The sequence below is a fragment of the Arabidopsis thaliana genome, chromosome 4 (genome assembly GCF_000001735.4).
Source record: "Arabidopsis thaliana chromosome 4, partial sequence".
Lineage (NCBI taxonomy): Eukaryota > Viridiplantae > Streptophyta > Magnoliopsida > Brassicales > Brassicaceae > Arabidopsis > Arabidopsis thaliana.
The window spans coordinates 9,769,245-9,793,846 of record NC_003075.7 but is presented as its reverse complement, the minus strand read 5'-3'; the positions used below and the strand labels follow the sequence as shown (position 1 = coordinate 9,793,846).

At 36.5% G+C, this 24,602-nt stretch overlaps 9 protein-coding genes and 1 pseudogene across 12 annotated transcripts; 7 read left to right on the top strand and 3 right to left on the bottom strand.

The window, feature by feature from the left end:
• Positions 1-587: 587 nt before the first annotated feature.
• On the top strand, positions 588-1,324 carry AT4G17585 (aluminum activated malate transporter family protein; the record flags this gene model as incomplete). The annotated part of the gene is made up of 2 exons (NM_117866.1): positions 588-870; positions 1,149-1,324. 2 exons carry the CDS (start codon positions 588-590, stop codon positions 1,322-1,324), a joined length of 459 nt encoding a protein of 152 aa, NP_193493.1.
• Positions 1,325-2,701: 1,377 nt separating this feature from the next.
• AT4G17580 (Bax inhibitor-1 family protein) lies at positions 2,702-4,058 on the top strand (the record flags this gene model as incomplete). Its single annotated transcript, NM_117865.1, has 7 exons — positions 2,702-2,788; positions 2,912-2,951; positions 3,039-3,183; positions 3,307-3,390; positions 3,491-3,677; positions 3,772-3,930; positions 4,017-4,058. The coding sequence occupies 7 exons, from the start codon at positions 2,702-2,704 to the stop codon at positions 4,056-4,058; spliced, it is 744 nt and encodes a 247-aa protein (NP_193492.1).
• A 2,260-nt stretch (positions 4,059-6,318) lies between these two features.
• On the top strand, positions 6,319-10,065 carry GATA26 (GATA transcription factor 26). 3 transcript variants are annotated; one of them, NM_001203826.1, is made up of 9 exons: positions 6,349-6,684; positions 7,202-7,278; positions 7,483-7,863; positions 7,944-8,343; positions 8,438-8,510; positions 8,625-8,728; positions 8,812-9,001; positions 9,077-9,197; positions 9,283-9,959. In NM_001203826.1, the coding sequence occupies exons 2-9, from the start codon at positions 7,203-7,205 to the stop codon at positions 9,516-9,518; spliced, it is 1,581 nt and encodes a 526-aa protein (NP_001190755.1). In that variant the 5' UTR covers positions 6,349-6,684; position 7,202; the 3' UTR covers positions 9,519-9,959. The 3 variants fall into 3 exon arrangements, with proteins under 3 accessions (NP_001190754.1, NP_193491.2, NP_001190755.1); NM_001203825.2 differs by lacking the exon at positions 7,202-7,278 and having other exon boundaries at positions 6,319-6,912; positions 9,283-10,065; NM_117864.4 differs by lacking the exon at positions 7,202-7,278 and having other exon boundaries at positions 6,327-6,912; positions 7,483-7,851; positions 9,283-10,065.
• Positions 10,066-10,202: 137 nt separating this feature from the next.
• On the top strand, positions 10,203-11,339 carry AT4G17565 (F-box protein (DUF295); the record flags this gene model as incomplete). Its single annotated transcript, NM_117863.1, has 1 exon — positions 10,203-11,339. The coding sequence occupies one exon, from the start codon at positions 10,203-10,205 to the stop codon at positions 11,337-11,339; it is 1,137 nt and encodes a 378-aa protein (NP_193490.1).
• A 324-nt stretch (positions 11,340-11,663) lies between these two features.
• AT4G17560 (Ribosomal protein L19 family protein) lies at positions 11,664-13,623 on the bottom strand. The gene is made up of 5 exons (NM_117862.5): positions 13,475-13,623; positions 13,075-13,392; positions 12,821-12,907; positions 12,598-12,731; positions 11,664-12,203 (listed from the first exon to the last, which is right to left on the bottom strand). Exons 1-5 carry the CDS (start codon positions 13,502-13,504, stop codon positions 12,095-12,097), a joined length of 678 nt encoding a protein of 225 aa, NP_567531.1. The 5' UTR covers positions 13,505-13,623; the 3' UTR covers positions 11,664-12,094.
• Positions 13,624-13,907: 284 nt separating this feature from the next.
• On the top strand, positions 13,908-16,199 carry G3Pp4 (Major facilitator superfamily protein). Its single transcript, NM_117861.3, has 3 exons — positions 13,908-15,183; positions 15,256-15,777; positions 15,872-16,199. Exons 1-3 carry the CDS (start codon positions 14,109-14,111, stop codon positions 15,907-15,909), a joined length of 1,635 nt encoding a protein of 544 aa, NP_193488.2. The 5' UTR covers positions 13,908-14,108; the 3' UTR covers positions 15,910-16,199.
• On the bottom strand, positions 16,012-18,006 carry AT4G17540 (dynamin). The gene is made up of 7 exons (NM_117860.5): positions 17,682-18,006; positions 17,234-17,322; positions 17,067-17,142; positions 16,832-16,881; positions 16,506-16,757; positions 16,377-16,415; positions 16,012-16,276 (listed from the first exon to the last, which is right to left on the bottom strand). Exons 1-7 carry the CDS (start codon positions 17,863-17,865, stop codon positions 16,082-16,084), a joined length of 885 nt encoding a protein of 294 aa, NP_193487.2. The 5' UTR covers positions 17,866-18,006; the 3' UTR covers positions 16,012-16,081.
• A 164-nt stretch (positions 18,007-18,170) lies between these two features.
• RAB1C (RAB GTPase homolog 1C) lies at positions 18,171-20,299 on the top strand. Its single transcript, NM_117859.4, has 8 exons — positions 18,171-18,436; positions 18,939-19,011; positions 19,150-19,197; positions 19,281-19,328; positions 19,431-19,502; positions 19,580-19,735; positions 19,832-19,935; positions 20,033-20,299. Exons 1-8 carry the CDS (start codon positions 18,423-18,425, stop codon positions 20,124-20,126), a joined length of 609 nt encoding a protein of 202 aa, NP_193486.1. The 5' UTR covers positions 18,171-18,422; the 3' UTR covers positions 20,127-20,299.
• Positions 20,255-22,550, bottom strand: AT4G17520 (Hyaluronan / mRNA binding family). Its single transcript, NM_117858.3, has 7 exons — positions 22,201-22,550; positions 21,671-21,965; positions 21,518-21,583; positions 21,290-21,419; positions 21,040-21,198; positions 20,866-20,916; positions 20,255-20,764 (listed from the first exon to the last, which is right to left on the bottom strand). The coding sequence occupies exons 1-7, from the start codon at positions 22,349-22,351 to the stop codon at positions 20,534-20,536; spliced, it is 1,083 nt and encodes a 360-aa protein (NP_193485.1). The 5' UTR covers positions 22,352-22,550; the 3' UTR covers positions 20,255-20,533.
• Positions 22,551-23,646: 1,096 nt separating this feature from the next.
• On the top strand, positions 23,647-24,370 carry AT4G17512 (annotated as a pseudogene). The gene is made up of 5 exons: positions 23,647-23,751; positions 23,842-23,901; positions 23,995-24,075; positions 24,166-24,216; positions 24,299-24,370.
• The last annotated feature ends 232 nt before the right edge of the window (positions 24,371-24,602 follow it).

Below are 24,602 nucleotides of genomic sequence, written 5' to 3'. Positions count from 1 at the left end.
GCCTACATATACTTTTTTTTTTTTTTTTTTGTTAGATTGATGTACGTAACTTAAAGTATATGTACCTACTCATTCCTTAATCTAGGAGGACAACATATATGACTAAGATCTAGTTCTTGGAACTACATGTTTAACAACATTAGTACTAATTGGGTGACACATGCATATAAATATACAAATGGTTATATCTAAGGATAATAATTGGATCTCTAATTTTCAAACTAATAGCATTATGGAACGTATGTTAGTGAAAAAAGTACTCTTTAATTTATTATTAACATCAATATTAGTCGCCATTTTGTAAAGTCATACGACACATAATTTTTTAAATTACCATCGAACCTAAAAGACATTCTCGTAGTTCAACGAACGCAAACACACGTATTCACTTGTTTTCTTCTGGCCAGCTATATAGTCTACGCATCGCATACGCAAACCATATATAGATCCATCACTCTATATTTACATATATCAATGTATACACAGAGAGCTATATATAGAGAATACACAATACATTCTATTCTTGTATACTCTTATTACAAAAAAAAAAGGAGAGAGAGAGAGATAACCAATTTCTCTCCCTGAAAATGTCCAACAAGGTTCACGTAGGGAACATTGAGATGGAGGAAGGTTTGAGCAAGACGAAGTGGATGGTTCTAGAACCTTCTGAGAAGATCAAGAAGATTCCGAAAAGGCTTTGGAGTGTTGGAAAAGAAGATCCGAGGAGAGTGATACATGCATTTAAAGTAGGTCATTCCTTGACACTCGTTTCTTTGCTATATTTCATGGAGAATCTCTTCAAAGGCATTGGAAGCAATGCTATTTGGGCCGTCATGACTGTCGTCGCCGTCCTCCTCGAGTTCTTTGCCGGTAAGTTATATACTATTTATTATTTTTACTAAGATTGTATAAATATTCATTTCACAATCAAAAGTAAGGTTACACAAATGAATAGCATAACCTATACATGGTCCCATGCCAAAAAAAAAAGTAAAAGTTTACTAAACATGGAAGCATACACATTCTTGAATCCAAAATTAGTTCACTCCTTAAGCAAAGATGCTCTTGGAAGAAGAATTGAATCAAGATCTAAAGAATCCCTAAAGTGAATTGGGAAGAGAAACAAGAGCGAAAGAGGGTACATACAGTGGAGGGCTTGACGATAAGCGAGAAAGTAATCCTTTCGATGGCAGCCCGAGGCAGAGAATCAGCTGCGGAACCACACGAGCGGAATGAGGCAGGCAATGTTTGCCACTCTATCAAGTTCCTCCCGAAGTCAATAGCACGGGCAAAGCAACATCATGTCCTTAACCAGCCATACTAGCATCACCAGCCGCTAAGACCAAACCCACATGAACCTTAACCTATTTCGACGCTTAACATGGAGCAAACACTTATCTGAAGCAGAGATCTAACATGAGACTGAGCCTTAGTGCAACAAGGAAACAATGAACTTGGACGCCAAAGCAGAAAACGAGCACGACATGCCCAAGAGATGCAAGGAGATACTAAAGGCATTAGCGATCTAAGGCAGCCCTCAATCCTTTGATCAAGTATAGCCTTAAAATCTCCATCCTAGACGAAACTCACAAGAACAGCCTGCTGAAGCAAACCTAGTCTCGGACAAGAAGCAATATAGTAAGTTATATACTATATATCTCCTTATATACATACATTTATTACAATCAACAATAAACCTACTAATTGATGTTTAATTTCATTCTAATGGTTATAGGAGCGGCTGCTACTTATATAAGATTTGTACCATACATAAAGAAGAATTACGATTACGGTGTTGTGATATTTCTCTTGACGTTCAATCTATAACGGTTTCAAGCTGTCGAGTAGATAGTGTGATAAACATAGCACACGTCACACGTACAATAGATTTTACACTATAGCTATTGGTTGCGGAATCTGTCTTTTCATGAGCCTTCTTGTTTTTCCTATTTGGTCTGGTGAAGATCTACACAAGACCACCGTCGGTAAACTCCAAGGCCTCTCTCGCTCTATAGAAGGTAATTCTCGGAAATATCATTTCTATGATTTGTTAACATTAACACCAAACTTATAATTCCAAAAATATTACTTAATTTAATCTTTTTTAATATATATATATAATTGTGTTTGTACGTATATAGAATGTGTGAATGAGTACTTTGAAGAGAAAGAGAAAGAAAAACCAGATTCAAAAACGAAATCTACGAAGGATATCAAGCTGTTTTGGATTCTAAATCAACTGATGAAACACTTGTAAGTCTCATTTTTTTATATATGATCACTATTTCAAGATTTTGTTTTTGGTAAAAGATAGAATTATATGAAATTAAAATGGAACTATTCAGGCATTATATGCAAATTGCAAATTATATGAAATTTTAAGCCATATTTCATATTTGGAGAGACGTGTTGTAAGAGTTAACATGTTGAGGGGAAAAAAAAAAAAAACAGAGTTAACATGTTATGTCGTTTCTTTCTCCGAAACAGAAACAACGTAGCGTTTTTGCACTCTACTACAAGTACAAACACACTATCAAAGAAACTAACAGTATTGATCATGGGCTCGTATTTAAAAGCCCACCACACCATGGGCTTGTTAGCAAAACAGAATTGATTTATTTGACCGTACTATAAATATGGAATTTGAAGTCTCTGCATTTGAAAATTCTCTTCTCTGAAGCATTATCAAGCAAAAGCAACAATGGAGGCGAACGGTACGATTTGGAGCCATGATTATCTCAGAAACTCTCATGAATTCTCTCCGGCCGTGCAGAATCATCTTAAGCGGGTAACGTCTTCATAATCTTCCACGAAAAGTTGTTGTTGTTTCTTGGAATGAGATTTGTGATACGATTGATTAGTGAATCATTTCGTTTCAATGCAATAGTTTGTTTCGTGATCTTGTTTTCAGTTTTGTATTGTTCTTGGTTCGCATCGTTGTGTTATTGATCGTTTGTATTTATTAGTGAAAAGAAACGCACTTCTTTGAGAGTTTTTATTGGTGTTTCTTGATTCTATATATGTTCGTTAAGTGTAAGTCTATCTCACGTTATTCTTTGCTCTTCTTGCGTCTGCGATTGGAGCTTACATTCACATGGTCTGGAATATCGGTGGAAATGTCAGTACTCTTGGATTCAGTGGAATCATGATTTGGTTGCGTTTCACTCTTTATGAACCTAACATGTGGGTTTCATTCATCACTTACACTTATTTTTCTTTGAAGATGAGTCCCTAACTCTGAATATCTTACAGTCTTGTTTAACTCAATGAACTTTATCTAATGTTTGCTTTTGATGCAGCGAAAAGGCTCTACCTTCTGTTTCTATTTGCCCTTCTTAAAGGTGCTTCAGTTGGTCCCATGATCATGCTAGTCATTGATTTTGACTCAAGGTGATTTCTATGTTCATGTCTTTAAAAAGAGACCTCTACATAAGCTTCTACGCTCTGTCAGTGTTGAATGTTTGTGTATACGGTTCCTTCTTTAAACCAGCGTCCTGGTCACTGCATTTGTGGGAACAGCAGTAGCATTTGTGTGTTTCTCCGCTGCAGCAATGTTGGCAACGCGTAGAGAGTACCTTTACCACGGAGCTTCACTTGCTTGTTGTATGTCCATCCTTTGGTGGGTACAAATTGCCTCTTCCATCTTCGGAGGCTCTACAACTGTCGTCAAGTTTGAGGTAAAAACTCTGTCTTCAAGAGGGAGAGAATTGTATGTTTGTTTTCGATAGAAGAGTACTTGCTTGTATTAACATACATTCTCATCATTTGCAGCTATACTTTGGACTCTTGATCTTTGTGGGATACATAGTGGTGGACACACAGATGATAACCGAGAAAGCACACCACGGTGATATGGACTATGTGCAACATTCTTTTACCTTTTTCACTGACTTTGCTTCTCTATTTGTTCAAATTCTCGTTCTCAACATGGTAAGTTCTTCCCTTAAACCCTTGGTGAGTTCATTGTTACCTCTAATGTCTCTCTATCTAATACAATTTCGTCTTATTTTGTGCAGTTTAGGAAGATGAAGAAAGGAAGAAAAGACCGAAGAAACTGAAACCACCAAATCAAAGTCTACATAGCTCAGAGTTTTAGTCAAATCACTCTTTTTACTTCTCTTTGACTAGTCTCTTTGCTATCATAAAAACTTCAGATTGTAAACGACTTTGTACTCTACTCTGGCTCTGGCCTTTACTGTCTAATATCAAATTTATAACAAAAATGCAAGTTAGGAGAAAGTCATAAGTGTACATGTTTCAAGAACTATTCCAATGTTTGGTCAAATCTTATGTTCTATTTGGATGGTTTAAAATGAGTAAACAATTTGATCTACAGTTTCTAGTATGAGTGAAAATTAAGATATTAGGGAAAATACTAGAGACTGTAACCACACTTTTTGTCTATGAGTCTATCTTACATTAGAAAGAAGCTAGTTGATATTTGATACTAAAATAATTTTCTGCTAATGGACATTGTTGCCATAGTAGTTGTGTTGCTGTTATTATTAGCGTATGAAAATGAAAATGGGTTTTGTAAATTGTGATTTGTAAGCACGATTGGGGCATGACTTTTTGTGTTTGACCTCTAATAGCACTCCAATTCTCATCGTCTTTTCTCAGCCGTTCGATCATACCTCCATCATTTTGCCTACACCTCTCACACCATTTCATTATTACATTACCATCGTTTCTTTTAAAAAAAGAATATATAGATCAGAGATGTGATTGGCATCTGAATTTCTGGTTACACTATTTTAAAATTTGGTAAGACTACTCTTCAATTCGGTCTCTGACACATTATTCTTCAGTTTTCGTAACTAATGCTCCATAACATTTTACCAATCACATTAGATTATATCGTTTACTTAAGAAAAAAAAATAGAACTATTTTTGTTTTCTTGTGTTTAAGATAAATTTTTTGGAGTAATGCTATCACTCGATAAGTTAACTTGGTTCGGTTTATTTACGTTGAATTGAGAATTCTTTATTGGTGCATTACACTATGTACGAAACCAAAGAAAAGAAACACAAAGAACTAAAGATCTCAATACATATACTACTAGTTAAATGCAAAAGAAAACCGAATATTATAATAAATTACACGTATAATATAATGTATGGTGTTGATATCGCATTAGTTCCCTAATCACATTCACAAATTACCAAAGAAACATAAGTAGGACCCATGTTTTGAATATCTTTAACTAAATCAAACGGTGGAGGGAGGAGTTGTGTCCATGATCGTCATGGTGGACGGTGACTTTACATACCATTTCTTTCTTTTTAACTTTGTTTTTTTTATGACACATATTTATCAATAATTTTAGTCTTTTCTTTGTTATAAGAAAAATATATATACCCCACTTAACAAAACTTATTCTACCAGCATAGTATTGTCACACATGTAAAAAAATAAGCAAAAATAACCTAATCTCTTAATCTAGTCGTTGACAAAACTTTAGTATTTGCTAAGTTATAAATAAATAAACAAGAACCCAATTATAAACCTTATTCAGCAAATCCAAAGGCATGAATAAATCTACCAATCGTTACGGTATTTAAAATACCGTATTGTACTATAGATTTATACTTTCACATTCTGTCGACACATTATTTTTTCTTGCACAACATTTTTTTTTTATTATATTTTTTTCTTGCAAAACATGAACAATATTATTGACAAAGAGTGTATGTATCTTATATAGTTTTTTTTTGATGTAGTTAATAATTTTAGAGAAAAAAAGCTTACCAGTGCTTTTTTCTTCCTCATTTTTTTTTCATAGTCATTAATATTTATAATTGTCGTTATTATATTTATTATACATGTTGGAAATATCAATAGTAAAACAAACAAAGAAAGAAAAGTCTATAGTCAACAAGAAGGATGGAAGCATTAGGCATAAGCAATAATATTCCTCCTACCCAAAATAATACTCCTATAACTTTTATATTAAATCTGATAGTCATAGATCTCATTTCTTGTTAAACTAATTTTCTAAAATGAAATCTCAAAATTTTATGAAAGGATGCTGAAACATTTACTTTCAAAAATAACAAAAGAAAACAAAATGAAATGAAAGTGGCCATTTTATGTCGACTAAAAAAGCCATTTTATATGATGTCAACAAATAAAGCCATTATATGCTGAAGTAATTTTTTATTTTTTTTTATCTAAAATGAAATTGAAAGGAGGAAAAAAAACATATTTCTTTTTTATGTAAGGAAGCTGAAACAATTAATTTCATCGTTACATAATAATAATGCAAATGAACAAAAATAAAAATAAAATAAAAAGAGAGACCATTTTATTATTATTATTATACACAAACAGTTTCTCGCTCTAAACCCTCAAAGTTGTTCTCTCTCTCTCTCTCTTCTCCTTTTTCACAGCCATTTATTAGATTCCTCTCTCACAATTAGTCTCTTCTCTTTTCTATTGGATTGTTGTATTAGACTGATAGCTCAAGGAACCCAAAAAACAAAAACCAAAAAAGATAACATAAATTATCTTCTTGAAATTGTTCTCTTTCTTGCTTTGATTTTTTCAATTTTCTTATACTGAGTTTTTGTATTTCTGTAAAATTTGCTTATAGGAGACTTTCTGGGTATCTTGGCTTCAATTTGCAGAAAACCAAAAAAAAAAAAAAACTTTTTTTCTGGGTTTTTTTCCTTAGCAGAGAAAAGGTTCTTAATAGTTTTAAGACTCTGGTTTTGTATATTCCAATTATAGCTGAATATTAAACACAATTTATAAAACTTAAATTTCTTTCCAAAAAATCTCTTCTTTTTAAGTCTATAAAAATTGCAACTTTCTTCTGAAATTATTCATTTTTGAAAAACACAAAAGAAACAAAGAGAGAGATAGAGATATTATGGGGAAGCAAGGACCTTGCTACCACTGTGGAGTTACAAGTGAGTGTCTCCAATTCCTATTTGATGATGTGAAAATCTGTATGAATATGAATATTCAACCTTTGTTTTTTTTACTTCTGGGTGAGATGCTCTCTTTTCTGGGAAAATGATTTGATTATATGCTTTTTGTGTAGCAAATTGTAATAATGATTGAAGTGATACAGCAAAGACTTCCTGGACTCAAGAATATCTATGAACATTTTGGAATTATGTTCCTTTAACTATATATATTGTTTCTGTTGAATGATCTTAAGTAACAACTGTTTGTGACTTGTGTTGTTGTTCTCAGTATGATTAGAACTAATGGATTAGGCAACAAAGACATGATCTTGGGATCTGAATTTGTGTTTATGATTCGCAATTGTTGTACAAAGAAGCTAAATTTTGTTCTGGTTGCTGCTTAAAGACTTTAAGATGTTTGGTGTTTTGAGATCATTGTTCTTCTGATTGATTTGGAGTTTGAATTTGCAGTATTAAGTCACATTTCAAGTGTTGTCTGATGTTGAACTCTTATGTTGTCTTGATTTCAAAGCTCAAATTTGTGAAATTTTGTTTCTTTCATTGAAACAGACACACCTTTGTGGAGAAATGGACCACCAGAGAAGCCGGTATTGTGCAATGCGTGTGGATCGCGTTGGAGGACAAAGGGAACACTTGTGAACTACACACCGCTTCATGCTCGTGCTGATGGTGATGAGAATGATGATCATCACAGGTTTCAAAGAATGAAGAGCATTTCTTTAGGCAATAAGAACAAAGAGATAAAGATGCTCAAGAGGAAAGCAATTCAAGAAAACATCATCATTAAAAGACCGGTCTTTGAATTCAGTTATGGTTTGAAGGCGGCTGTGATAGAGGAGGATGCTAGTAATAGATCGAGTTCCGGTTCGGCTGTATCAAACTCTGAGAGCTGTGCACAGTTTAGCAGTGCAGATGGGAGTGAGTTAACAGGTTTAGTTACTTTATTATTCTTCCGGTTGATCAACAATATGGGATTTTTAAAAGTGTCCATGTGAACTTTGTTTTTCCAGGTCCATCTCAATCTAATGCGTGGGACACAACTGTTCCTTGCAAGAGGAGGACGTGTGTGGGCCGTCCTAAGTCCTCTTCTGTTGAAAAGCTCACAAAGGACCTTTACAATATTTTACAAGAGCAGCAATCGTCATGTCTCTCAGTTTCATCAGAGGAAGATCTTCTTTTTGAGAATGAAATGTCAATGGTCTCAGTTGAGATTGGACATGGGAGTGTTCTGATGAAGAATCCCCACTCGTTTGCTCGGGAAGAGGAGTCTGAAGCCAGCTCACTCTCTTCGATTGAGAACAAGTCCTCCATCAGTGACGCATACTCACATTCCGTGAAGCGTGTTGAGATTGGAGCAGTGAGAGGTTCATATTATGGTGGACAAACAATAAAGCAAGAACAATTCAAGAGGTAAAGTATTTTTATTGTATCTTCAAGATATTCTATACATTAGCTCTCAGTTTAGTTAAGGATAATAATGGATCCTGTTTTTAATGGTTGGCAGAACCAAGTCTCAAACTGAAAGAGTGCATGTCCTGGGGAGTCATGGTTCACCACTATGTAGCATAGATTTGAAGGTAAGTTTCAAGCAACTCTCACCAAGTCTGTTCAATAAGTTAAATATTTGCATATGAAAGTCAAATTTTTAAAAATGACTCCAGGACAATGCCTAAACAATAAACTTCTTGCAGGATGTTTTCAACTTTGATGAGTTCATAGAACAATTCACAGAGGAAGAACAGAAGAAACTGATGAACTTGCTTCCTCAGATTGACTCTGATGACCTTCCTCATAGGTTCAAACCGCATTGCATTTTTTCTTAAAACAACTAAACCAGACCGTACAAAATTTATAATCTGTCATATTATGCCTTTGCAGCCTCAGAATGATGTTTGAAAGTGCTCAGTTCAAGGACAACTTCTCTTTGTTTCAGCAGCTCATTGCTGATGGTGTCTTTGATGTGTCTTCTTCCTCGGGGGCAAAACTCGAAGAAATCAGGACTTTTAAGAAGCTTGCTTTGACAGATTTTAACAAATCTCGTTTGGTGGAAAGCTATAACCTCCTCAAGGTTGGGCTTACTCTCATTGAAACACTGACATAATAATAACTTTTGGCCAGAGATTCACCGGATATGTGACTACAGGAACGCGAAAAAGGGACCGGAGATTCTGTTACTACAACTTCAAAAAGCTCAATCCCAAATGTACCTAAAAATATTGTAACCATTAAGAGGCGCTATGAAAACCAAATCCAAGTAAAGTCAGGTCAGTCTTAAGGACAATTTCAATCAGTCTTGCTGATTCTGCAATCAATCTTTGTGGTTTGTTGAGTTTCTTGTTGTGGTCACAGAGTCAAGGGGGCTAATGAGGAGCCCCAAAAGGGTGATGAAGATGAAAGCAAGCCATGAGACAGAGAACAATGTCTCATGCTTCAGACCAAGAAGCTTGGCTTCTGTGTTTGCACAAGAAGGTGGCTCTGCAGTGTTTAGCTATGAAGGTAATTGCAGTTCTGATCAAGATCTCCTTCTTCTGGACTTGCCGTCAAACGGGTCATTTCCTCAAGCAGAGCTACTTCACCAACTCTGAAAGGTCAAAGCTACAAAACCTCATTGAGCTTCTCAGAGCTTAAAGGAAGGATTCTTAAGCTCTCTATCTCTCTTCTTTGATGAGAGATATACTCTTAAGCTTTCTGAGAAAACGACCAAAATGAGGTTTCTGCTTTAGAAATTGGAATTTGCAGACATAAAAAAAGGAAGGATATTTATTTGAGTCTTGCTTGGGCTTCTCTTTGGTGGTTAAGTTTATAAAGTGGGTCTTATAATATACATACATATACATAAAGCCTCTTCTCTTACCTCTCTTTCTGTGACCCTTTTAATTTTAAACTTGAAAGTTCCATCTTTTTTGGTTTCTTATCTTTGGACTTTTTTAGTTTCTGCTTTTTTTTTTGTATAGGATGAAAAAGATACTGTAATATCATGTAAACTTCCGAAAATGCAGAAAATGGAATACATGAGTACTACTTTATCAGAATTTTGGGAGTAATGCAAAAATACCAAGAGTTGTCCAAACTAGAAAAGAATACCTCTTTTCCTTTTTCCTTTTTTGTGTATGTGAAAAGATTAATGCAAAAGACGTTGATGCGCTTGCTTTAGTATATGTATAAACACTTTTTTATTTTATCTTTATAATCAACTATCAACTTTATAATTCTACCACTTGAATTACAACAAATTTTCAGTTTTAACGTGTTTTCTTTGAAATTTAGCAATGGACCAAAGCGACAAGAACCCTAATCGGCGGCTCCGAGTGATTCCCAAGTGGTCGGAGCTTTGTCCGGACTTGTTACGAAGTATTTTCGAACAACTGAGTTTCACAAATCTCAATCGAGCAAAATTAGTTTGTAGGTCATGGAACTCTGCTTCGAGAGGCTGCGTTCCCAAACGAAATCAGATTCCGTGGATGATACTTTTCCCTCAAAAGAGCGAAAACAATAGTAGCAATAACTGTGTTTTATTCGTTCCTGATGATAACGACAAAGTTTACAAGACTCGAGATCTCGGTGTTGACTTTGCACAAAGTATTTGTCTTGCGACTTACGGTAGCTGGCTCTTGATGTTTAACCATCTTCGGAATCTCTACATTCTTAATCCATTGACGTTAGAGAGGATTGATCTACCACATTCCACCTCTATCAATCCAAATATGTGCTATCCAAACTTCAAATACTACCGATCAGCTTGTCTCTGGATAAACAACATAACCAAAGATTACCTAGTTGTTTGGCCCATCTATAACAAATGTTTTTTTACAAAGAAAGGTGATGACACATGGCGATTCGCTCCCGCTTGTCACATTCGGATGAAAGATCAAATTATCTATAATCACAAAGATCACAAGGTTTACCAGTATGCTTCCTATGGCTTTATCTATGTTTGGGATTTCTCTAGTGATATCCCTCATGTAGATAAGCATCTACCAGCTGTTAGCTTCATTTCTGGCCGTGAGATTGGTGACAAGAACAAATACTATAGGATAAGTCATCAGATGGTGATGTCATTGTCTGGAGAAGTTGTGGTGGTAAAAATAATGCACTACTACGACCTCTCAAGATGGCGTTTTCGCATCTTCGAGTTAAATCCTCTGACGCAGAGATGGGTAAAAGTCGATTCTTTAGGTGATGCGGCTATAATCTTGGACATGGGTATCACTGTTGTCGCTAAAGATATTCCAGGGATCAAGAAAAACTCCATTTATTTCAGTGGCCTCAACCACCCCTTAACGGATCCCGAATGTAGATTTGTCTATGATCTCACAACCGGCACCATGGAACCTTTGCCACAATGCGTTCTCTCCTCCATGCTCTTCTCTGATTCTCGATGGTTCTTACCTGGTTTCACCAGTTAATTGGACATGTTTCTGCTTCTTGTTCCATTTTTTTTTGTTTTTAAATTATTAATACCTTTGCTTTTACTTAGTCTTTTGATGGTTAGTTTCTTTGTATTATGCATATGTTTTAGACTTCATGACTTCAAGGTGTTACGTGTTTCAATTATCTTATTTGTTACCAGTAGTAATAGTTTGGTTAGAACTTCGATGATAGAGGTTTTGGCACACTATGATTCGAATCTCATTATGTGACCCAAAAAAAGAAAAAGAAAAACAAATCATAAGGGAATTCATCGACCACATCCTAATACAGTAATATCTATGCTGAATGATTCATAGAGATTAGGGTAATTTAATAATAAAAAGTTGGGTTCCACCTTCACAAGATCAAAATTCAAGATTCGAATAGTTGAGACGAAGTCCCAAAAGAAATAAGACGAGAACATGTCTTCTGTTTTTGTTCCTGAAGACCCTCAAGAGTCAAGACACACCAAACAACATATGCACAGAACACAGACTCATTCATACATAGTTTCTATTAAAGTATGGACTTTAGGTCATCCTAAGCCATATATCATTCATTATCAAACAAGGAACAGGTCTACATCCATCAACCGGAAGTTCAACTAATCTTAATTTACTTTCTCAGAAAATGTGCAGGGAATGACTTACAGGCTTAAAAAAAAGAAAGAAAGAAACAATTCTTACAAAAAAAGAGCACAATGCGGAAGATTACTACCTCTGGAGGTCAAACACAGCACGGTGGATGGTGTTCACTTGAAAGTGGACAGACGAGGAAGCTTGTCCCTCAGATAGTAAAGCCTTGCTCTTCTTACTTTCCTGTGACTCACCACTTTTATCTCTTTGATGTTGGGAGAGTATCTGTCAAATCAAACGATTAGGAGAATCAACACATACCAAACACTTTTCTTAATTCCCACATGGTAAGAAAATAACCGATATATCACAGGAAGTTTCTCGAGACTCGTATGTTATACAGCAGAATGAAAGATAGTAAACATGAGCAGACATGATAGTTGCCATAGTGATTCAGGCTGCCATAACTGGGAAGGTATAACAGCAACTAAAGACTTATTACAGTAAAACCTCTGCACAGAGTCTAACTATTATACAGGGACTTTATGTAAGGTAACACAAAGTATAACTCAGTATCTATGTATAAACTTGGTTTTATTGAAAAGCTCAGAACATGTGAAAAGACTCATAATCAAAGTAGGTCATACCAAATGGTCACTGGAGAGGGGAAAAAACTCACATGGGAAACACAATTTCAACACCGATACCCGCAATAATTCTCCGAATACGAATGGTAGTGTGTATGCCTGCATTTTGTCTCGACATCACTATGCCTTTGTAGATAGATAGCCTACGTTTGTTCTCAGGAACTTCCTGCCAAGCCAAACACCATATCCCACCAATAATCAAAAACATCGATTCAATCCATAACTTAAGAGGCTTCAAAAATATCAACAACTTACCAATTTGATTTCTACAATATCTCCTGTCCTGATTTCTGGAACAGGTCTCACTTTCTCTGCTACCTCAATTGCTTTCTGGTTCAGTATCTACAACAATCAACAGATAATAACATTCAATCTCCCTCAACATTGCCTATAAGATAACTATAGAAAAAGCAAGTCCCTCAACACAAATGTGTACACAGAGACTTACTGATTCCTAATTGCTAAACACTCATAATTTGGATTACTGATAAACAAAGAAGTTCACTAACCCCCATGACATCTCCGAGCTTGATCCTAGGTTTTCTTGTAGGTTTAGCTTCGACCACTTCCTCTACATTTCCTTCCGTATCAGCGATTTCAGCAACAAATTCTTCAGATTCAGCTTCTGTGTTACCTTCTTCTGCTCTAACGATAAACTCATTTCTCACCCTAGTATCGAGTGAGAACCCAAATTTCGAGCCGGGATGATTCAGAGAAAGCCTAGAAACTGATATACGAGAATCCATCGATGGTGCACACGATAGAAACGAAGAAAACCCTAAATTCTTCGATGATTGCGTAGGGTTTCTGGGTATCATATGCAATGCCTAAAAATCCCATAGAAACAAATAATCAACAATAATGAATTAAGTGAAAATAGAGATTTCATAAGCTTTCGTATATTTAAACCTGAGGAAGACGATGAAAGCTCATCGCCATAGCTGCAGCAAACTCTCAGTTACTCGGAGAAAATGGAGGGAAGACAGTGGAAAAGAGCCTTATCTGCTTTTCGCTTCCTATTTTGGCACACGTATGCCATCGCACGTGTGAATTTTCTTTATGGGCCGTTTGTTATTGTGGGCCTTTAGTATATCAATATTAATATAAATAGATAGTACTATGATTTATAAAAATATCAATAAAAGAGTCGGCTAATGACACAGTCTTATTATGATTACATAAACCTATAATTTGGGCCCACCACCACGTCGGTCGTGTGGGCCGTCGCTTCATGCGTACCAAAGTGGTCACCGTGGCATGACAACTGTTGTTCTGCCTTTTGGCTCTACCGTAACAAATAGGACACGTGTCGCGTCTTCACAGTTTATGTCGTGTTCTATCTCTCTCTGTCTCTCTCTCTCTCCCGCCAATATCTCTCTCCCTTTGGTCTCTTCTCTCTAATCGCTCTCTCTCAATCAAATTAATTCGTGATTCTGATTTATCAAACACTAAAACAAATGGATTTGGGTATTTCATTTTGATCCGTAAAGGTTGATTCTTTTTTTTTTTTGTTATCATTGAAAATTTTGTTTTGTTGTGAGAGATGGCGATGAATTCGAAGAGGAAAACACCACCTGGGATTGCGCTTCTGAGGAGAGTCAGAGGAAGAAATTGGAGTCCAAAGACGTTTCGGTACGCGATTTTGTTTATTACTTTCATCGCATATGCTTGTTACCATGCTTCTCGTAAACCAAGCAGCATAGTGAAGAGCGTTTTACACCCAGACTCAAGCACTAAGCCACCTCAAGAACATAACAGCGACAAAATTTATCCTTGGCCTATGGGTAACGTGTTTGTGAAGAGAGAAATTGGTGATATAGATGAGGTTTTGTTGCATCGTAAGTCTAAAGGATGGGAACCGTTTAATGGGAAAGATGGGACGTCTAGGTTGGGAGAGATTGATGTGGCGTTTCTTGCTTGTTACTCTATAGGAATGTATGTTGCTGGTCATTTGGGTGATAGTTTGGATCTGAGATTGTTTCTGACTTGGGGAATGATTGGGAGTGGGTTCTTTGTTGGGTTGTTTGGTATGGGTTATTTCTGGAACATTCATGCGTTTTGGTTCTTTTTGGTTATGCAAATGGCGGCTGGGTTGTTTCAGGCGACAGGATGGCCATCTGTTGTGGCTGTTGTTGGGAATTGGTTTGGGAAAAGGAAGAGAGGTCTTATAATGGGGATTTGGAATGCTCATACTTCTGTTGGGAACATTTGTGGTTCTTTAATTGCTGCTGGTGTTCTTGAATATGGTTGGGGATGGTCTTTTATAGCTCCTGGTTTTGTCATGTCTTTAGGAGGAGTTCTTGTTTATTTGTTCTTGGCTGCGTATCCTGAGGATGTTGGGTTTCCAGATATCAATTCTAATTCAGGGAAGTTTATTAAGAGGAAGAGAGATGTTGAAGAGGAAGAAGAGGAAGTAGAAGAAGATTTAGGGACAGATGTTGAAGGGGATGGGGAGGGATCATCAGGGTCAGGTTCAGGGTATGAGAATAAAAGAAGTGTTGGACTTTTGCAAGCTTGTATGATCCCTGGTGTTATACCGTTTGCGTTGTGTCTCTTTTTCTCGAAGCTGGTCGCGTACACGTTCTTGTACTGGTTACCGTTTTACTTGAGCCAAACAAGTAAGTTTTGATTGTCATTTTCTGCTAGTAAAACCAGATTTAGACCATGTTCTTACTTGCTCTTATTTGCAGCTATTGGTGGAGAGTACGTGTCTGTGAAAACAGCAGGGAATCTCTCCACACTATTTGATGTTGGAGGCATTGTAGGAGGGATTCTTTGTGGTTACATTTCAGACAAATTCAAAGCAAGGGCTACAACTGCAGCTGCATTCATGTACGCTGCGATTCCGGCAATGCTTGTGTACCATTCCTATGGAGGTGTCTCTCAGACAGTCAACATCCTCCTCATGATGGTTGCTGGTTTGTTTGTCAATGGTCCTTATGCACTCATCACAACCGCAGTCTCTGCGGATCTGGGAACGCACAAGTCTTTACAAGGCGATTCAAGGGCGCTTGCGACTGTTACTGCTATCATTGACGGGACTGGATCTGCCGGTGCGGCTTTAGGTCCGCTTTTGACAGGGTTTCTTTCTACTCTGGGTTGGCAAGCTGTGTTCTATATGTTGGTCGTTGGAGCTCTCTGTGCTGGTTTGCTTTTGACCCGTCTGGTTATTGCTGAAATTAGAGAGAAACTTGGATATGTTGATGAAGAAGGTAAATAACCAAATCTCTTGAGTTTCCTTCTACTAATCACAGTAATCTCAATTGCAGAAACAATGATCTGACTTTATCTTTGTTTGCTTTGCAGTTCCTGCTTCTGAACCACTGTTAACCGATAGAAGATGATGGAGAAGGGAGCAGCGAGAGAGGCAGTGTGAACAGAAACCATTGTTTGCGCAAGAGTTTTGTTCTGTTATATAATTATGAGTTTGCAGAGGAACTTACAGTTCTTTGTATTCTGTGTTTTGTCTGATATTGTGAAAAATTTCTTTATCTCATAACAAATGAAGGAATTGGCTTACAGCTTTCTTCCTCTATTTCTTCTCTGTTTTCTACGACACTCAAAGCAATCTTTGCATGGTGGTGTTTCGTAATTGTAAGAGGAAACTAATTTCAGTTTTTCGGGTGAAACTTTGAGATCTTCTATGATTATCCTTCGAAGCTTTTCGTTCTCTTCCATTACTTCATCAATGAGTTTCTGATGTTTCAGCACCTACACAATCAATTTCGTGTATACATAACCATGGACTACTAAATCTGATAAACTGTAACAGAAAAAAGAAAGAAACTGGAAGTCAAGAAGGAGACGATACCATTTGAAGCATTAAGCTCTCCGATTCTAGTTGTGTGACCTATCAATGTCATGAAACAAAAGGAAGTTCAAGGATGGCTTTCTGAGATCAAAGCAGAGAGGGGGAAACATTCTGTGATAGAATTATTACCTGTCGTTCTTCCGCAGTTGTGTCCTGGTGTTTCAGAATAGGGTTGTCGAGAAAACTGTTGATCACTTTCTCAGTTCGAGTACCAAACGTTCTTGAATTAGTAGAGGAACCACTGTTCTTCAAAGATGCTTTTGTGTCCACATGTTTCTTGTGACCGGTTACAGATTGAGACACCTGGTCTTCAGTCTCAGTTTGACTTGAGGTGGTCTCACTCGTTCTTCCAAGTTTAGTCATCAAGTTGGATGCAGTTCCCTAGAAAAGATTCATACTCATGGTTTTATGTGAATGAAATTAATAAGGACACTCTTTGAAAGACTGGTGCTTACCATAATAGAAGCTTGAAGTTTGTGTATGGCACTTGGTTTCACTGCAATGCCTGTCAATGATGGATATGAGTTAATGACAATAAGAGAGCGATAGTTCAAATAAGTAACTCAAGGGATGCTTATACAACCAACAAATCCAAGTAACTCAACTGTTCAGAAACAAGCCATGTATCAAAATTGAAGAGCGTTTAGAACAAAATCGAAACAAGAAGTTTTACTTAGAACGGAAACATACCAACTCCGAAACCATGACCAAAGCCAACTCCACAGCCAACACCTGCTTGAATGTTCCTCGCTCCAAGCTTCCGCAACTATAGATGGCGCAAGTACACAACCAGATTCAGAATAACATAATGCAGGAAGATCTAAAAAAGAGCAGGAACAAGTTTGTCTATACTGTACAGCGCCATTCACGTGGTGTGTGGCACCCGAAAATACATTGGTTGCTCCTCTAGCTGAATTCATAATTTCCCCCACCATTGGAATACTACCTGATATGTCAATAACAACAACATCAATACCAGATTAGTGATCTCACAATCATGATGCTGTGAAAGCAAACCAATTAGCAAAGTAAATGACACACGATTTTCAACTATGAGTGATAGCTTAACACTAGTTTCATTTCCAAGAACTCTGATTGAAACATAGTCTTCAACAAACAATAAAACTTCTTAATTTGAACAGACCATAAAATCATCAGTGGCAGCAATACACTGAGAATCAAAAATCAAACTTTCAAAATCAGGTTAATTTGAGCTGATTGATTACAATCAATCTCACCAGATTTCTTAATTACACACTCCTTCACACCTCAAAAACGGAGCAAAAGGAAAAAGAGAGTATATACCGAGATTCAAAGGTGCACCACTACCAATACCAACTCCACAACCAACGCCAAATCCAGTGAAGACTTGAAGAGCCTTAAAAGCAAAAGGATTCTCTATTTTAATTCCCCTTTTAGAAAACCCTAATCCTTCCTTCTTCATCACCACACCATTGCTGCTGATGCTTCCGCCGCCAATTTCCTCCATCTATCTCACTAAGCTGAAGATACGATAATGGGAGTTACAGAGAAAAAGCTAAGAATCCTCCATTGATTTGGTTTCCCGCCTGTTTTTCTTTGTCGTAGTTACCGAACTGTTGATAAAGCAAGAGATAGAGACTCGGAAAATGAAAGAGAAGAAGAAGATGATTCAGCGTTCTCTGTTCCCTGGTCGATGAGAAAATGTTTAATGGGCCTTAGTGATAAGTTTTTTCATTAGGCCCATTATGTAAATACAATTCTTTTTTCTTTTTCTTTTTGTTGTATCGTATTGAAACTTTCTCGTCCACGCATCTTCTGGGTTGGCGAAGACACGTCAGCAATGCAACCAAAAAAAAGAAGCATTTAAAAACAATAGTTGTAGTGTGGCCCTTTCTCATTTCTTAACCACGTCGTCGACACAACAAACCGATCGTGTTACGTCTCTCTCTCTCTCAGTCTCTCATCACCGACGAAGATCACGGCTCTTTTCTCTGTTTAATCGGCGGAATCTCTCTTCTTATTTTATTTTTCTTCCGGTAGATCGATCCAGCTCCGAGATCAATCATGAATCCTGAATAGTAAGAACCTTCTTCTTCTTCTTCTTCTCTAATCGTTCAGATCGATTTTGAAATTTATAACATGTTATGTAATTTAGTTTCTCTATAGATTTTCTTCGTATCATTTTTTTACAAGGAGATTCATGAAATTAACCTTATGTTGATGCTGGCTTTGTTAATCTGTCTGATCAATTTCGTGATTGGAGTCTCGTTTCGTTGATCGGAATTTTGATTAGATCTAGAATAAAATTGGTTGAGATCTGTTGTTTCTCTTCAATACACAGATGATTCTCTTAGTTTGAAAATTCTACGGGTGTGACGTGAATCCATAGTCGATTTTGATTATGGTGCTTGAGATTGTGTTTTGAATATGGCGTTTAGAAATCTATGAGCTTCTTCACAATGTTTAGCAACTTTGAAATATGTCATAAGCTCTTAATATAGCTGGAGAAATGTCAAAAATGATTTATACTCTCTTACTTACATGTGTCTTATGCTTCTTTCTAATTTTTTTGATCTGCAGTGACTATTTGTTCAAGCTTTTGCTCATTGGTGATTCTGGTGTTGGAAAGTCGTGCTTGCTTCTAAGGTTTGCTGTAAGTAACTTCATTTCTCTCTTAATCACCTAGCTTATGATATTTGTATACATAAATAGGCTACATACAAATAAGTAACTCTATTAAGTGTCGTTGTTGATCTTCTCAAGTAGTGTCTCAATTTGTTTGTATGTGCAGGATGATTCCTACCTGGATAGCTACATCAGCACCATTGGTGTCGACTTTGTAAGCTTCTTACACTTTATCTATTGGTCATGCATGAAACAGAAAAGTTTTAATTTTGAATTTTGTGATGATGTTTTTTGCAGAAAATCCGAACAGTCGAACAAGATGGAAAGACCATCAAACTCCAGATTGTAAGTTGTCTCGACTAGTGCCAATCACTTGAAATTGTTGTATGTGCATATATATATATATATATATGATCACTCTCCTTATTACTATCACCAATTATGCAGTGGGATACGGCAGGCCAGGAACGTTTCAGAACGATTACTAGCAGTTACTACAGAGGAGCTCATGGAATTATTGTAAGTTCGTTGTCACACTTACATTATCTCCCTTTTTCTGACATCCATTAATGAAACTAAACTTTCATTTTTGTCAGGTGACTTATGATGTAACAGATCTAGAAAGCTTCAACAACGTCAAGCAATGGCTAAATGAAATCGACCGCTATGCAAGTGAGAATGTTAACAAGCTACTGGTTGGGAACAAGTGTGATCTCACATCACAGAAAGTTGTATCCACTGAGACAGCTAAGGTAATATGCTTCAGAAGTTCGTCACAGTTAAAGGTTCTTTGACACTCTTGTGTCTTGTCTCAAGGATTTACTGTAATGGTTGTTCTGTCTACACAGGCTTTCGCTGATGAACTTGGGATCCCATTCTTGGAAACAAGTGCTAAGAATGCTACCAATGTCGAAGAAGCTTTCATGGCCATGACTGCTGCAATCAAGACCAGGTAACTCACCAATCATTATTGTATTCAGAGCTCATATATTTATTACATTTGCAGACCATTTGTAGACCAGCAGCCTTAACCGGATTCTGTCTTGCAGAATGGCGAGCCAACCTGCAGGAGGATCTAAGCCACCAACGGTCCAGATCCGAGGACAACCTGTTAACCAGCAATCAGGCTGCTGCTCCTCTTAATTCGCTTTGGTAACACTTAACCATATTATGTCATTCGTTTGCATGTAAGAAATCTAAACAACGTTGCTTCTTAAATCTTTTGTATTTGGTTTTTCAATTTTTCACTTGTGTCCAAAAGCTTTTAAATTCTTTGTAATGGTACTTGGATTATTAATAAACTTCTTTAGTAAAAAGTCCCACCTAAATATAATTGAAACCTAAACAACAAAAGGAGAATGGTTGATTTTTTGGCCTCATTTAACTTAAAACTCCCAAAATTGGGTTCGCAAAACAAAAAACCTTCAGCTCTCTAAAGGGAAGAGTATAACAATAAAAATAGAATCAGAAGAACAAAATCCAAACCGAGTGAGATATTACAGAGAAACGAGTCCAGACAGAAGCTGAAGGACCAAACCGGAGAGATTGCCTTACTTACCCAAAGTAGGGAACTGTGCACTGTCCCCAATGGCCGGTGTTGGTGCCTGTGCTGCAGCTCCTCCGTCCCTCTGGTTTCTCCCTCCTTCCCTCAGGTTTCTTCCACCGTCCCTCTGGTTTCCTTCTCTTGGTCCACGTCCTTCCCTTCCACCTTGGTAACCACCTCTTGGTCTGTAGTAACTCTTTCCATCCGCAGGTTTCAGAAACTCATTGATGCTCAATGACTACAACAGAAGTGTACAAGCAATGAGAAAGAATTCGAATGAAATGCTTAGACTTTCTCTTTTTAACTAATTAAACGAGAAACCATAAGTCAACTAGTTACCTTCCTTGTCTTCTCTTCTCTCTCAGTAATGCGCTTGTCCTTCTCTGTTCCCTGATAATACCATTTCAAGGTTCGATAAGCACACACTCAATCATAAATACAAGATACTAATGAAGATTACTGAGACAAAAATTTATATGTTAAAAAGTGGACAGTGATCATCAAGATACTTACCAGTTTGATGAAGACTTCATCGTTGTTGCTCTTTTTGCTTGAGAGCTGTTGCATGGCCTCAAATGCTTTAGTGTCAACCTTCCTTTCCTCAACCTTGGTCGCCTGCAGAGCTTTCTTCTTCTCCTCCAAAACCTTCTCATACTCTTCCAAAGTCATCTCCTACAAACAGCAAATTGGTATTAGATATAACCAAACATTCTTCTTAAGCTGTTAATATAAACAGATATGAGTTCAAGAAGTAATACTGTACCTTGTCCTCAGGCTTTTCCTCTGCTTTCTCAGCAGGTGTTTCATTCTTTGCATCAGTTGCTTCACCTTCACCATCTTGCTTCTCAACAGTCAAATTCTTGTCCACAACAGCTGTGGATTCTTCAGTCACCCTAGTGATTCGAAGAACACGAGTTAATTTATCAAACACAAACACAACAGAAAACACATATCTAGAAAGAAAAGAACTAGTTTTTACAAGAATACTTACGGAGTAATATCATCCTGAGTGGTTCCCCAATTCGCACGGCCAGCTCCATCACGTTTATCCTCATTCCTACTCAACAATGAGTTTACAATTAGGAAAACCAGACAGAACTCAATCAGTACAAGACTAAACAAACAATTAAGAAAGCTAGCTTACCCGTACGCTGTTCTACTGTGACGGTCATAGTTCTTGCGTGGTCTTTCAGAGTCACCTGAATCACCACCATTGCTGTAGCTTCCACGGCGATCACCACGGTATCCACCAACAGGCCCACCACGTCTAGCTCCATCTCCTTCTTCTGAGCGTCTGTAGCCTCCACCATATCCGTTTTCATTGGCAGGACCATCATTGTTCCTTGAATCCCTATTGTTTCCACCACGTCCACCACGACCATAACTCCCTCCACGTCCAGCACCACGACCTCCACCAGGAGCGTTCCTTGCCTCCCTCACTACTCAAATCAAAGAAAATGTAACATCTGATTAAATCAACTACAAAGGCAACAAATTAACAACATCTCTGGTTATTAAAGCAATCTAAGAGATTCATATCCCAAATCTACAACTACCATACTAAGTCAAACTTAACTAAACAAGACAATAATCACTATGTAGTCAAAACTATGAGTCCTAACACATCCAACTAAATATTGAATCTACCAAACTCTAATCTAGAATAAAACTTACCAGCTTGAGAAGGAGGAGGCGGCTTAGTCGGCATCTTACCAGACTTAGCAGTCTGAACCGGAGCCACAACCTTCAATGGCTTAGACGCAACAATCTGGCTGGGATCCTCTGCGTCATCGTCCAAGAGATCGAAAGGGTTCACAGACGCCATTGTTTTTCCGGTCCGACTGAATCGAAAGAGAAACTGGTCCGGAGATTATTTTGATGGGGTTTTTGTTTTGAATATTGAAAAAACTTATTGGCTATACGAATCCATGAAGAAAAATCAGAATCGAAATATGATTCAGACAGCGTTTGTTAGAAGCCAAGTACTTAACAGAACTGAGGGTTAGAGAGAGAAGAAGATAATATACTAAAAAGTAAAAACCCTAGAAATCCTTAAAAAAAACTAATCTTGAATTATTGGGCCGGGCCCGTTAGTCATATTTACTCTGATGTCGTTTGTGATGGCAAAATCATAAAATGAATTGTAAATTGGTGAATTATTCCAAAAGGTTTTCCATTCTAAATCCTACGAAAAAAGATATACAGTATAGTATTATGGGGATCAATTGATCTCTATAAAATTAAAAAAATCAACTATATTTTCTTAAGAATAATCATGATGACTAAGTATTTTATATTGTTTTGACTCCATACATAGTTAATTTAAACTACATAGGATAAAAATTATCCACATACATTGAAACAAAAATATTAATCTTATATAATGTATAAAAATTATTTCATTTTGGTTGACTTTCATGTAAATATTTCATTTTTTTATGGGAAGATTATTTCTAAGCAAAATTAAGAATATTTTTAATATCTATAATGTATATTATTTTATATATTAAAGAAAACTTTTGACCCCTACAACAACAATTTCTAGATATGCTACTGGATACGTCTCTTCATTTTAAATATTGTATAATAATTAACCTCATTTATTTTTAAGATTTTTTGTGTAAACAAGACCCGATATATATTTCAGTCTCTATGATACGGAGGTAAAACAAAATTCGGAATGCAAAAACATATATACGCAGTGCAGTATTATGGGGGTCAATTGACCTCTATAAAATAAAATAAAAACAACTATATTTTTTTCTTAGGAATAATTATAATGACCTAGTATTTTATAGTTTTGACCCCCATACACAGTTAATTTAAACTACATAGGATAAAAGTTGTCCACCTACATTGAAACAAAAATATTATTTTTTATATAATGTATAAAAATTCTTTCATTTTGGTTGATTTTCATGTAAATATTTCATTTTTTCTTAAAGGAAGATTATTTCTAAGCAAAATTAATCATATTTTTTATATATATAATGTATATAACCAAGAAATCAAGGAAAGGATGAGCTTCTCTCTGATAAACATCTGGGTTGTTCTATGAAAAAAGAACCCTTGTCTTTGTAGTTAAGTATCGTTCATACTCTGTGTTGATGAATTTGGTAGGTGCATAGTGATAAAGTTTACTTCATGAAACAAAATGTGGATAATGCTTGTGGAACCATTGGCCTTCTTCATGCTATTGAGAATATAACCTTTGAGATCAAACTCTGTGAGTTATATTCAGGCTTTCTATTTGTTCCTTTCATTAATCTAAAGATATTAATCCTTATCGATTATCACTTTTGATTTCTTATTTCAGCTGAGGGGTCGTTCCTGAATAGATTCTTCAAATCCACTGCCAATATGACTCCTATAGAGGTGTTTCTCTATCTTTTGTTTCTCCTATATATTTGATCTTTCTTAGAGTGTTTGCTTCGTGTCTAATGTGTGTGTCTATGGAAATTTTGATAGCGAGCAAGGTTTCTTGAGAGCGACAGTCAAATAGAAGATATATGCTCATTCTTTAGCTATTATAGCTGGTGATACAACGGTAACTTCTCACCTCCCGTTGATGCTAATGTATTTGTGACTTGTTCACTTAGATGTTACATTGGTTTTTTTATGTTTACCCATCTTCAGGCTTCAGACTAGGTGGACACGCATTTCATTTGTTTAGCTTGTGTAGATGGTAAAAAAAATTCATATCAACACCAAAATGAAACTCACTTCCAAGTTGGCACTAAACTGTGACACTCTATTACCATATAATGCAAGTGAGCTCTATGAACTTGATGGAGATAGGGCAGGACCAGTTTCACATGGTACTTCCTCTCCAGCTACCTTATTGCATGTACTATAAACACTTCACTCTATAAGCTTAAGAATTATCAAAGTAGTATAAACCCTTCACTCTTTAAGCTTAAAGTTATCAAAACGGTGAAAGAATCCAGGAAATGCAAACCGGTATATACTTGAATAGCTTTGATATTATCCTCGTAGGACGCAGCGAAAGTGATAAAGAAGATAATCGAGAAGAATCCGAGTTCTCTCAACTTCAATGTGACAGCCATCTCTAAGAG